This window comes from Phascolarctos cinereus, unplaced genomic scaffold (genome assembly GCF_003287225.1).
Source record: "Phascolarctos cinereus isolate Bilbo 61053 unplaced genomic scaffold, phaCin_HiC Scaffold_4;HRSCAF=312, whole genome shotgun sequence".
Taxonomy (NCBI): Eukaryota; Metazoa; Chordata; class Mammalia; order Diprotodontia; family Phascolarctidae; genus Phascolarctos; species Phascolarctos cinereus.
In genome coordinates, this window is record NW_027555847.1 from 357,663,505 (window position 1) to 357,677,930 (window position 14,426).

The following is a 14,426-nucleotide window of genomic DNA, read 5'->3' on the forward strand; positions in this document are numbered from 1 at the left end:
ACTTAGCTCACAATTTTGCCTGACTGACCCCAAGAGTAGCGACCATGTCTTGTACTGTTTTTCTCTATCTTCTATACCCCTAATATGGTGCTTGGAAAACAGTAAGTCTTCAATAAATACTTGATTAAATAAATTTTAGAATGATAATGAGAGATAAAAGACAGAATGAGATAGAAGTAGCAACTTAGGATTCAGAAATTTTAAAGTTTACAAAACATTTTACACATTTTATCTAATTTGATCCCCACAACAGCCCTGTGAGGTAGGCATCATAGCATTATCCCCATTTTGCAGATGAGACTCAGAGAAATTGAGTGATTTTTACAGAGTCAAATAGCTAGCTAGAGTGAACTTTGTTCGTTTGTACAAAAGTAACAATATTTACACAACCTACATCCCAGGATTATTTTGAGGAAATCAACTTAAAAGCCAAAAACTTATACAAAATGAGCTGTTAAGAATGTGGAGTACAATCATTTGGGAAATGGCAACATAAATTGTAGTGCATAAATATAATACTACTATGCCATAACAAATGATGAATATGAAGGATTCAGAAAAAGCAACAGGGAGATCTTATATGAACTAACTCTGTGAGGTAAGCAGAAACCCATCAACAATATATGCAATGACAATGACATAAATGGAAAGAACAGAAAAAAAAAACCTAAATACTGGGTAATTGCAATGACCAGTCCTTGTCCTAGAAAAGAGATGAGAAAATGTATCTTCAGTCTTTGCAGAGGTTGGGGACTATGGATATATAACATTGCATATGCTCCCAGACTCCATAGAAGCATTGGCTAGCTTTATTGAAGGTGCCTCCCCACCCCTCCCCTCCCCCCTACCCCACCACTTTCCTATTATTTTTCTTTGTTAAAGGGATGGTTTTCTGGGTAGGGGAATAAAATGAATATATCCAGAAACAAAAGGTACCAATATAATTTTTTAAGTCATGGTGGGAAGGAAAGGAAAATTTAGTTTCTCATGCTATCCTTGTGGAGAAGACAAAGAAATATGGCCTAGATTTTATTACTATAAGATAGATTCAGATCTGGTTGAATGACCAGAAGAGTAGCCAAATAAATAAATATATATATGTGTGTGTGTGTGTGTGTGTGTGTGTGTGTGTGTGTGTGTGTGTGTGTGTGTGTGTATGTGTGTCGACCATGGCTGAAGATATTGATGGTATGCTTATTGAATTTGCAAATGATACAAAGCAGGGAAGTAAAGCTAACAAGTTGGAACTATACGATCTAGACAAGCTAGAATAGTCAGATGAACCCAATAAGATAAAATTGTTCACCTACACTTGAGTTCAAACAATCAATCTCATCAGTACAAGATGGGGAAACCCTAGCTAGAAAAAAGTTCACCTGAAAAAGATCTGGGATTATTAGCAAACTGCAATCTCATTACAAATCAGCAAAGTTAATATGTTCTTAGGTGGCATGAAGAGGGGCCCAGAATCTAGATCAATGCAGGAAATTCTAGTGCTACTGTACCTTGCCCAGGACCTCATTGAAAATATTGTGTTCAGTTCTGGGTCCCACAGTTTGGAAAGGACCTTGATAAGCTAGAAAGCTTCCAGAATTGAATAACTAAGATAGTGGTGGAATAGATTCCATGGTTTTATTGAGGTTCAAGAATTTGCAGATGTTTAGTCTGGGGAAAGGAAGAGAAAAGGAAAAGGGGAGAAATAATTGCTTCCTTGGAATGTTTAAATGGCTGTTAAGTAGAAGAAGGATTCAACTTATTTTATTTGCTCCCAGACCCACTGGAAGTTGCAGAAAGAATTTAGGTTCAATGTAAGGGAAAATTTCCTAATAATTAGAGCTGTCCAAAAATGAAAGGTACTGCCTTTCACCAAGTGAAGACCAGATGAGCACTTGTATTGTAGAGGGGACTCCTGGTCAAGTATGGGCCTCTGGAGTCTCTTCCAATTGGGTCAATTGCATTTTCTTTTAAATTATGATATTAAACACTTGAATAAAGTGAGGTGGGTTTTTAAAAAAAAATAATGAATCAATTGATTTACAGGACAGCCGCCAGCCTCTTCCTCGCAAAGAAATGAATCTAATCCATGAAGACTGCAAAGACATGGGGGTTATCCTTGGCAGAGGTGGACTTTTTAGTCAGGTATGAAAAAACTGGAGCTATTCTCATTGAAATGTCCAAGTGTCCAACTACTTGAAATCTAAACAAACTTTCTAATGCTAATTCCTTCTTGGCAGTGGGAGTATGTACTAAATGACCTGCCCCTACACTATATATTTTCCTATTTCAAGGCCTAACAATACTGATTATCATGTCATATTGTTGGGTCAGTAACCATTCCCCTCTGGCTAATAATGCTCAGGTGATTCACAAAATGGCAATGAACTTTTCCTCCAAATCCTAGGGATTTCTAGGTAAAAGTGAATTGACTCTTCTATAGGAAAGTACCTTCTTGAGGCAGGAAAACCTTCTGCCCCCCTCTACCAACAAATTCAAACAACCATCCAAAGAAACAATTAAAATTATTATTTACAGGTTTATGCTAAAAATATAATAGTGGACAAATAAATATTTAGTGAATTGATTAATCTAAATTATAGTCAAAACAATTATTGTTATTCTTACTCAAAATTTTGCTTATCCATATTATTCTTATCCACTCATGCACAATGTGATCAGAGGCAATAATTATAGTTAACTAGCATTTATTATGTAGCAAGTGGCTTCTAGAAAGTATATTCTCATATAGCAAATCATTTCTAGAAAAAGGAAAACAAAACTAGACTCCAGAATTCAGAGGACCCATTGCCTGCCCTCCCCAGCAAGACTGCCTACCTCAGTTCTTTTCAATGCCACTGTCTCTCCCAGTCCAGTACTATCTATGCTAGTAAGGTATTCTGTATTCCCCAATTCCACCACATCTAGGAACTATAAAGGAGTCTACCATACAGGGCAGTGACTTAAAGATGAGAAGGAACCATACTGCTACCAATTCTTATCAGAATAATGACATTTTCCTAGAAAGACATTATTCTTTTCTTCTCCTAGTCATGACATTTTTACCAGCTGATCAAACAGTTCTAAAATCCTAACAAGACAATGACAATGTGCAAATATTGTAGAAGTTAACTAGTTATTGAAGATAACTAGTTATTGCCAGTAATAGGAGCAGCAAAATGGAAATAGTACTCCTAGTTCCCTTTTCATGCTTTTCCATTGAGCCGTATTGATTTCCACAACAATCAAGAGTTTACTCTTTTCTATTCTCTCTCCAGACATTCCGAATTGCACCCCCAATGTGCATCACTAAACAGGAAGTTGATTTTGCAGTGGAAGTACTTCATTCTGCATTGAGTAGACATATGGAAAAAAGGGCTAAAGGGAAGCTTTAAAGAAGAAGAAGAAGATGGTGATGGTGGTGGTGAGGGTGACAATGATGATGATGATGATGATGATGATGATGATGATGATGACGATGACAACTTACAAACCCTCAAGACCTTTCCATTCATGTGCAAGGATGAACTTGAGTAGCATCAGGGTTCTCCAATCCACAGATCATGCACAAATCTTGGAAGGACAGTTAATCCATCAGACAACAGGCTCAGGTTCCAAAGAGCTCTCAACCAGCTCAAACAATAGGCTAAACTGACAAGGAAACATATAATAGGAATAAATGGGAACTTTTCTTTGAACTTTGATACTTGCAAGGATTCATGACTTCATGGGCCTAAGTAGCATTCAGTAGCATTTAGCATGTGTCTGACACATAACAGAATGTGCTTTGAACTAATGTGTGCTCGCTCTTCCCATAACCTCACTTAAATTTTAAAATCACCAAGAAGTCACATTCTTACCAGATCCTTCTTATTTCCTTTCTGAAAATCAAACTAATGAATGCCAAGCTATCAGAGTGAAAATCAAACCATAAAATTGGGTAACTGTTTTCATACAAGTTGTGTAATGGGAGTTTCAATGGGTTTTAAATATAACATTGAAATATTGTCCTTACAAGCCAACGGACAGTAAACTAGTGGGTTTGTAATAATGTTTTGACACTAAACCTGTTATATTATAATCATTACAACAATGACAACAATAAATGTGATTATGACTTATTATTTGTTCCTTGAAAGAAAAATATTGGAGTGAAGGAGGTGAGAAAGGAAAAGGAAGAAATAAGGCCATTAAGAAGGGACTTATTTTTAACAATCTGTCCTGTAGAGCTCCAATTATTATTATATAACATTATGCTCATCATGCCATAATAATGCCTGACTTCCCTATACCATTAGTATAATTTATAGGAACATAACCTATATTGATGTAGTAATACCAGCTGACACTTTGACAATATAATTAATATATCGTTATAGTATAGTGATTATTGTATAATAACTTAATCATGTGTAATTAATAATTATATGTTAAAATATTTGATAATATAATTGATAATAGCTATCATCTTTCCTTGGTCAAATCTGAGCAGCTAATACGAAGAGAGCTATGCTCCTGATTGTAATAGAAAAATCCACCTTCTAGTCCTGCTTGTAATTTTCAATCCTCTGGTGACATTAGCCAAAGAGGAAAAAATAATTAAATGAAGAATCCCTACACGTTGTTCATTTTTCTTTCCTTCCCCCTTCACTCTCACCTTACCAACCAAGAACGATGGCAAGAACAAGAGATATGAAAACCAGTGTAGCATTGTTATTATGATTTTAATATAACACTAGAGAGTTAATGATGAAGCCTTATATGCCATACTCAAAAGATGCAATTGAAATGCTCCTAAAAATTTGAAAAGGGAGCAAATTTTAACACCAGGAAACTGGCGTGTTTCTTCCCTGACAATTCTGGTTGCAGGCCAGCCCATCAAAAGGAGAGTACTTTTTGTTCTTAAAATTCAGGAGATAATATAATCCCCAGAAGAAGCTATATATAAATCCACCAAAAATTCCGAGATTTACTCTAGAACTCAAGAGAACTTTACTGTACTGCTCCCCATCTCACCCCATTAGCTTAACAAAAATTATGCAGCTGGACCTAGTTAATATATGTGGTAAATTATGCTGTTAGTCAGACTGAAGGTTGTGGCAATTCAGAACAAGCTAAAAGTCACAAAAAGTCATCACAGGCACATAAAAGTCTGGGAGGGCTGGAGATTCTGATGCTACTCTGCCCCTCTTCACCACATAACCAGGAAGAAAAGGGCTGCCTTGATTAATGGGAAGGAAGCATCCATCCCTACTGCTTGGAGTTAGAAGTCTACTTCTCCATGTATGTTCCTCTCTTTACCACGTGACCATCCAGGCCTCCATTGTCATTGATCCTCAAATGTCCTTTTCTAATCAATTGATACTTCTTATGTTCTATGGCTCTAACATTTCTAATTCACCCTTCTCAAATCCTCATTCGTGGTTCACAGTCATCTACCTAAGCCTCCATCTTCAGCTACTTTCCCCCATAGATCATTCCTATCTAGTTCAGCCCTACCTCCCTCCCCCAAACCTGAGCTTGCTCTTCTCTTCTCCTTCCCTAAAGCCTCTAGAATCCCCCTCTCCAATCCCCAAGCATTGACAAACATCTCATCTTTTCATATCTCTTCCCTCATGGTCTTCTCAGTCTTCTGACATTTCCTTTCTCTGAAAGAAAGCTTATTCCTTGCCACCCCCTTCATTCCTGGCCACTCTTACCCCAAGAACATGCTGAACCTGTAGGATTCAACCCTCTACTTTGCCTTCTTCTCTCTCAAGCCTCCCTTTGCCACCATTACTCAGCAATCAGTTGGCTTTGAGATTCACTCCATCCCTCTGAAGGAGGGACTCCCACACTGCAACAGACATAGGAGAGCAAGTTGGGTGACATCCCAGGGATTCCCAAGTACATGCACAAAGAGAGCTCATTCCTTCTTCTTCAGTGGTGGTAAAAGGAGATGGAAAGACTCATGGGCATAGGCTTCCATAGTCTCAGAACAGAAATGATTGATTGAAGAGAGAGATGCAAGTCACACGGACAAAAAGAGGAAGCACAAGCTACAAAACTAGTCATACAGACCCCTAGGGAATCTACTCTGATGGAGGGCACCAAGACCAAAACAGAGGCTTATCAAGACCAGAAAAACCTTGCCTAGGAGGTTTGAGGCAAGTCCACCATCTTTTGGACTGTTAATCAACATCTCTTTTTCTACAAAACAAAAGAGGCTCAATCTGGGGTCATGAAGAGTCAGATGTGACTTAAAAACTGAATAACAGCAACATTTACTTATATAGGAACATATGGTCCTCACACCAATACAATGCAAGCTCTTTAAGGGCAGGGGCTGTTTTATTTAATTTTGTACCCCCTAACGCCTAGTACAGTGCCTGGCACACGTTGAATCATTGGATTGAATCAAATGGCACTTCCAAACTTAGAAGTTCCCACAGAATTCTGAAGACCTCAGAATAAAAAAAAAAAAGCCTTCCTTAATTTTCCACCTGGCCCTGAGATACTTCTGCAAATGTCCCTGAGGCAAACAGCGCTAAAAATTGAATTTTTTTTTGTATATGAGTTAATAGATGACTTTTCCCTCACCCAATGTACGAGAGAATTAGTGAGAAATAAGAGAGATTAGATCAGAATTTCTCCAGATCCATTTGTGTATGAAAAGAGTCTGAGAATAGCTCTATTGCCAGATTATTTTCTCTGGTTGTTTACTTTTTGATGATGTCTTTAGTAAATGCTTTGCTGTTGACTTTGTGGTCCCTTCCTATTCTATAAATAGAAGACTCATTGAAATGGAACCTTAAGCTATTATTCGAATAATAAAATACTTTATATTGAATCAAGAGGTTCCTAAGTTGAGTATGGTTCTACATTCGAGTTGACTATTTATGGGGTTTGGGCTGAGGTGTTCATGGTTGTTACAAAGGGTTTGTGGGTATTGTCAAGTCAATGTGCAATGCAATGCAATATCCACCTTATTCAGGGTCTCAGCCTCTGTGGCCTCAGTGAGAAGGAGGCCTTATCATTAGGCTATTTCATGGTCTGCAGTTCACTAGAAAAGCTTTCTACAGCACTGAGAGAATGAGCACTTTGGCCCAGAAATGCCCAGACCCAGAAAACATTTCTTTCATTTCAGTATTGATTGAGACTGACTCTAGGCTGTTTAATATTTTGCTGGCAAAATACTGCAGGCTGTAAGTCAGAGGTCTATGCCAGAAGATGCCTGTCCTGGTGCTGAGTTTCTCAATAAAATAATCTTTCCATCCCTCAGGCACTGGAAAGTCACCGAAGATGAACTTTTCTGGATCCTTTTTTAAGGCAGAAAAGTCAGCATTGCTTTTAAAATTCTGTCACTATTGGCTTCTTGTATATTCTCCAAAGTTTCTATGCAGAACCTATGGATTGTCAGGATATTCAGATATTAAGACTCAGAGTAGGGTCCAAAGTATCTGCCAGTACTTTGAATTGATAGGACTTGGTCTCAATCCTGACAGCAAGTGGTGGTCACTCCACCAACTTTTGTGAGTCTGGGCATTCTAGAACCATAGGATCCACTTCCCTGCTGACCCAACTCATGATCTCCTCTGAGTCAAGCTCATAATGATGCAACTCAAATATGGATAAACCTCATCAGTCCACAAAAGTCTAGCCCCTGCACTGGCTACAAAGTTATTTTTTTCAACTTCTTTCATAGAATGATTGGATGAATGAAATGATACTTTGGAAGGTGTTTTTCTCTACTGTAGATCTCTCTCATTGCAAACATTTTCTTTCCTCAAATAATTCTCATTATATGTTCCTCACTATTCTGCCCTTTTGAGTCAAACCCACTAATTATTTTAATAGAGTAGATTCTCCCCATACACGTAGTGGGATCCTCTCCCATAATTTCCCACACCATCATAGAAGAGGGAGAGAACATGGTCAGAGAACACGTGTGTGGGGGGGGGGAGGCAGAAACAGGAATTTGGCAAATGCCCATATCACCTAAGATGGAGGGGCTGTTATGGGAGGCACTGGGGCTCGGCTCGTACAAGAAAAGATAACTAGTACACATACATATGTTCTGTATTGGCCCACCATATAGTTAAAAGCAGCCTTTTTACATGGTTTCCATAGCCAGAGACATCTGCATATTTTAGTCTGCCCTGACTGAGCACAATGGATTCTTCCATCATCCAAGGCTGGGGATGAAATACTCCTTCACTCATAGCAGGTGATATCTTGCAGGAAGGGAAGAAGGATATACAGACCACTAACACCCCACCAGCACCCCTTAGGCATAAGGCTCTAAGAAACAAACTTGGCATTTTGGTCCTGTCTCCTTTTTTCCTTTAAGCGCTAGGAACAGAGAATACAGTCCTGGCCTGGGATCTCAAGCCTTAGGTTTCTCAGGGCCCAGGATTCTAAACCAAGGATTGTATCCAGTCTATCAGGGAAGCCCTGAGAAGTCAGAGTCCTAGATCACTAGCCCACTGAGCCTTTGGATTTGAACTTGGTGGGACTAATACTATGTAGGAACTGAGCTAAGTGGCAAACTTAATCTTATTCACTCCCCCAAAAGTTGTATAGGGGGGATTATGTCCTCCCCCATGCCAGGGAAAATGTTTGTATATTTGCTCTTGCTATAGATTTGAAGGGCAGCTAGATGGTGCATTGGTTAGAGTGGCAGACCTGGAGTCAGGAAGATTCATCTTCCTGAATTCAAATCTGTCCTCAGACACATACTAGCTGTGTGACCCTGGGCAAGTCACTTAGTGCTGTTTGCCTCTGTTTCTTCATCTGTAAAATAAAGTGGAGAAGGAAATGACAAAGCACTCCAATACCTTTGCTAAGAAAACCCTAAACGGGTTCACAAAAAGTGAGACTTGATAAAATGACTAAACATACATATACACATACAAATATATTTGAAATAATATTCCTATAAAAATTGACCTGATGTAAGTGGTTAAATGGGACTGGGTCACTAGTTCTGGACCCCCAAAATTGGATGGGAACATAATCAGTAGAGGCTCTAATCAATGGAAGAGAACTGAGACCCCATCCCAACTTCCTCAGGGTACCAGAGAATCCTGAGAGAGAGTGAATAACACACCTGGCTCTCAGAGAGTAGGACCAGTATCAACCCATGTTACACAGGTAACACTCATGGCCAAGCAACAAGTATGGAAGAGGAAACACACCCAAGAAACAAGTGTGAGAGCATATATGCTAGGAGGAAAATTCATGTGGAACACACATAGACAGGGCAGCTCATACTCCTAGAGCTGAACCCCAGATGTAATCCTCCCTACCTCCCCACCTCCTCCCCCTCTGTCTCCAGTACTGCTACTTGCTATTTACTCATGGCGTTACTAATAATGGCTGCTGACTAGTCTAGTCTGGTGATATCGAACTGTGGGTTGCTATACTGCCCCACGGGGCTATTATCTGCTCTTTGCTGCCATCTGCTGGTCTTCAACTAATGTACCACCTTTTTCCCCACAGCAAGAGGAATCTTATCAGCTCCTTTAGCTCATAGACCCAGGGGCTACCTCAGCTCTGTGATTCATAAACAATCCATAAGATCCAGACAAGCCTTTAGGCTTTCCCCTGTCTTTTGCACTTCATTCATAAAATCAAAGAATGTCAGATCTACTCCCATTCAGACTGCATTTGAACCTCGAGTGGATCATTTTATACCTTGTAAAATTCTATAAAACTTTTAGTAGCTCATTACATATGGAAAATAGGAAAAGCATCTGAATAGACAACAGAGACAATGAAGACACCCCAAGGACATATATTGCCTCTTTACCTTTTCCCTAAACATTCATTTTCTTAGACCAAAAGAAGAACCTTTGGGTTAAAAAAACAACAACAGCAACTAGAAAATAAACTTCTGAACTCCAAAGCTGTTTGGTGATTATTGGGCAAATGGTCATTGTCTAGTTATAACATCACCTATATAGATAAAGATTTGGAAAATGTATTAGATAGTCACTATAATGTAGAGCAAGGTCTCTCACCAAGTGAACCAACCATGTATTGAAAAGAATTGTGAAGAAGAAAGGTTGAGACCCTGAGAGAGCAGAAGTGGAAAGGTATTTGACAGTTCCAGTTAAGGTTCTTCACTCTTTCCGAAAAAATTTAGCCCCATCTCTACCAATGATCACAATTGATCCTGAAACTGGCAGTGTTGGAAATTATTGCTACCCATAAAAGAACAATCCCAGGGAATCCAATAGTGTTCTATAAGGAGTAAGCCCAGTTAAGGAGTATTTCCAGCAGAAACAAAGCCCAGCCTAGCAGCAAATAACACACCTAATACAGATTCCCCACCCAAAGGGAACTTTTTCAGAACTCTACAAAGAAAAAAAGAACATTCTAGAGAAAGGACATTAAGACATTTGGAGTTGCAAGTTCCTTCTGTCACAAGTCTTTCCAGCATGTGTTCTTCACTACCATTGTACTCTAAATATGTGCCTACTCTTCCTATGGACATTGAATGTATTTATGGTATAGTATGCCCCAGGTTTCTGAAGGGGAGGGGGAATGTTTTGTTGCTGCTGTTTTTACAATGTCATCTTTCGTAAATGCCTTTACTAAGAGTTAATTGTATTTATAGGCTGATTGTTAATGGAAAGTGCTCGGGTGGAGGCTCATGTGTTGTAATGCTAGAAGTATGACCTCCAGGGTTGGCTCTAGAACCTGAAGTAGTATCCACCATCTGAGAGACTAAACTTTCCAGTACAAGTAAAAGTTGAGGAAGTTCCCAGAGGGGAGGCAATATCAGGTTACGATAAATATTAAGTTTTGCTTCTATTTTTTTTTTTTTGGTTCAGTGCCTTTCTTGCTCCTTGGTTCTAATTCTTACAGGTATTAGTTTTAACTAGGTCCTTGAATTGATCCAGGACTTCCTTGCTTCTATACCTAGCATCTACTTCATCTGTCTACTGTCCCCACTACTGCTATCTGCTTCCTGTTAGTTACTGTTGCTTCCAGAGCTGGTCAATACATATCCAACCTTTTTTGATTGCTGTGGCCACAGCCATGCTCAGCCAGTGTAAAAGTGTCTCCTTAGATGTCTTAAGATTTCTGATTTGATTTTTTCAAAGGTCTGGTTCTCTGGACCCTATTTCTACTGAAGTTGAGGTGATTAAATTCCACTCACTTCTTTCTTGCTACAGGGTGTAGGGATTTTAGCCCACATATGGTCAAACAAACTGTTAAATCCTTTGGAGTAAGAGAGATAAGCATTTATACCCATCTCCAACTCTTATCCCTGTAAGTACCAGGACATATAAATTATCCCAGACTCTAAGCAGCCTTAAGAAAGCAGAATCCTGAAGGCTGAAGAGCAGAGATGCCAACAATCTTCCCACAGTAGCAAAGGCTCATGTCTTCCTTACATACAAAGAATTTTAACAGGCTTCTTAGGTTCCTGCTCAACTTACCCCTTTGTGAAGTTGAAGCTTCTTATAGGCCTTGGAGACAGTAGAAGGTCTTATTCTTTCATGCTAAAGTACTGGTGGAAGACATGTTTGAATAAGGAGTTATTTCCAATCTAACCTTTGGCAATTACCACTCTCTACTTCGGTTCCATTCCACTTCCCCTTCCAATAATATAAAATTCCTTGGAGATTAAGTCCACAAGTGGAGGCAATGTGGATGTTTTTACATGTCTTTGGACAATGACCCAAGCAAGTAACTAAATTACCTTCATATTTCCTTAGGTAACCCTCAACAGAAAAAGGAGAAGGTAGGAAGAGAAATGGAACTAACTTGAGATGGTGTATACTTAAGGTAGGAAAGCTCAAGTCAAAAAAAAGCAGATTTTCTTCTTCCTTTTCATATAACGTCTTTTGGAGTCAGGATTCCAGGCCTGTCTTGTTTTCTTATGTTTTTAGATCACTTGCTGCTGCAAAGAATTATGGGTAAATAAAGCATTGCTACTTTAGAGGACTATAAGAAATTTTCCTTTCTATAGGAAACCTTGCTGTCTCTAAGTCAACAATGAAAAACACCTACCCAGGATGCTGTAATCAGTTTCTGTCAATATATTACTTGTTCCCAAAATGTTCTGTTTTTGTCTTTCAACTCTATATCACCTTAATTTATCCTTTGTCTTCACAACCCAGGTTTGTCTGCTTTTTTCATTCAACCACATTTATCAAGTGCTTCTATGAGCTCTGAGGACACAAAAAGAAAAATTATCCAGTCCCAGCTCCTCAGGACCTTACATTCTAATTCACCATTGTTGTAAGACTATAAATTGAACCCTCTTCTCTCAGCTTGGGGAAGAAATTGGCATGCATCTATTAGCATGGCTGTGGTCCTGTCCTTCCCCTGTAAACACAAGAAATAAAGAAATGCCTTGGCTAGTAAGAAAGTGCAGAGGACTAAGTCAATTCATCAATAGTCCTAGTCCAATATTTGGGCGAATTAATTCTGAGTCTTTTGCATGGTGAGTAACAAGCAGCTGGAATTCTCTTTTGCCCTTTCTTCCAATTTACTTAGCACTGAAACATATGTGTGTGTGTGTGTGTACATACGTACATCTAGATGTATACGTAGATGTATGTGTTTCAGCAAAATCATTGTGTTACTAGAGTTCTATATTATAAATCTATATTGTTTCCCAAAGCAGATAGCTTTCTCTCTGAAGGTGACTACTGACCTTTCCCTTAATCCTCTCCCTTTTAGCTACAGTAGGAACAACTAACCAGTCATATGACCTAAAAGAAAAAAAAAGTTGATATCTCTGTGTTTTTGCATTGTCATCTGTAAAGTAGAAATCATAATACTTTTGTTCCCATTTCAAATGCTTGCCCTAAATACTCTGGGTACAATGAATGAGTCAAGAATCTTTCACTAGTACTGTAAGTCATGTGAACTATATAAGTCCAGGGGAAGAAGGATGTCTCTTTAGAGATCCCAAATTCTTTGAACTTTGGGAAAATCATCCTCAGGGTGACGCTAGAGTGACTGTATGGGTCCCTGGGGAGGGTGGAGTTCACCAGAAGAGAGTATTTTTGATTATCTATGGATTTAGGAGCAAGCAAGTCCTGACTCTTCTTTGTTTTATGTAATAAATTTATTCTGTGTTCTATCCCTTGTTGACTTGGTTATTGGAAAGGAAATGAAGGAAACTAAAAGACCTAGAAACAAGTCCAATTCATCTGTCTCCAGGGGAAAATCTAGGAGGGAATATGAAACATTTTTATTAGTAAGTCTCCAAGATTTCACCTTCCTGTCTTTTTGGATTAAAATGTTGGCATAGGAAGAGGTTACCCAGTAGGCCTTGACCTTGACATCGGGTTCTAAGGAGATGGTGAGAGTCTATACCATGTGTCATAGATTATAAGATTTAGAACTAGAAGGCACTTTGGAGAGCATTGAGTCTGAAGAAACCAAAGGACATCAGAGAACTCAGCAGAGAAAACTTGGCTGAGGGGCCTCCTAAGGCAGAAGAAAGCTGGACAAATTAACCAGGATGCCCTTTTGCTAGCCCTGCCTCTTTTATCTGGGTGTAGTCAGACCAAACTGAACATCCAGAGCAGACTAAAAAGAGAAGGAAATCAGGGAAGGCAGCTTGAAAAATATGTGGAATGATGATGATGATGGTGATGATGATGGTGTTGGGGGGATGGATGAAGTATGTGGATTAGTAGTGGGTTAGCTCACAGGTAACAGATGTTTATATCCTAATAATAAAATGGTCTAATATATGTACTTCACGGTTTTCAAAGCAGTCATCAACATATCTCCTTTGATCATCACAATAAATTTTCAAAGCAAGTAAAGCAGGTATTATTCCCATTTTAGGGGCAAAAAATATTAAGGTTTTGAGGGGTAAGACTACATGTCTACTAAATGGCAGTGCTGCTGAAGTCTCAGATCTTTGGCTAATAAAGCCTTTCCCCCACTTCATGCCTTTTTCCTTTGTCTTTTGAGTCATTACAGCTACATGTCTGCCATTAGTACAAAGAGCTCCCCAAAGCATAAAGTTCAGGGAATCATCTTGATTTGATGTACTTTTAGTCTGCTCAGTTGTGGGGAAAAAATGTATTCTGCAGCAAGAAACCAAATTCAAAATAGCACAAGGCACTCTGGCAACACCCCCTCCCCTCTCAAAAAAAAAGGGGCCATCTTAGGTACCAATGAACTGAAGAAGGGCAGGAAAAAGAACTTTTTAAAAATTTTGTTCCATATTTAATGAATAACAAAGAACAAACATTTCCACATATGAAGTAGAATAGAAAAAGAGAATTATGTGTGGAACCACGGATCTGTTATATGCAGCTTTTTTTTAAGTACAATAAATACATAACAAATATATGTTTGTTAAATGGAATTGAATAGTGGGGTGCAGTGACCAAAAGAGATTTTCCAGAAAAAGAGAAATTTAGCACCAAGAACTGGCATGAAAGAGCAAATCCCAGTTTCCTCCATTGCTG

At 38.8% G+C, this 14,426-nt stretch overlaps 1 protein-coding gene across 2 annotated transcripts in view; it reads left to right on the plus strand.

Annotated features, from left to right (window-relative positions):
- The window catches only part of AGXT2 (alanine--glyoxylate aminotransferase 2), a 57,072-nt gene extending 52,461 nt beyond the window's left edge, over nt 1-4,611 (plus strand). For both annotated transcript variants that reach the window (XM_020995620.2, XM_020995627.2), the window contains 2 exons: nt 2,041-2,139; nt 3,273-4,611. In XM_020995620.2, the coding sequence (XP_020851279.1) occupies nt 2,041-2,139; nt 3,273-3,389 (216 nt within the window). In that variant the 3' untranslated portion in view covers nt 3,390-4,611. The remainder of the gene's footprint in view (nt 1-2,040; nt 2,140-3,272) is intronic.
- Nucleotides 4,612-14,426: the final 9,815 nt, after the last annotated feature.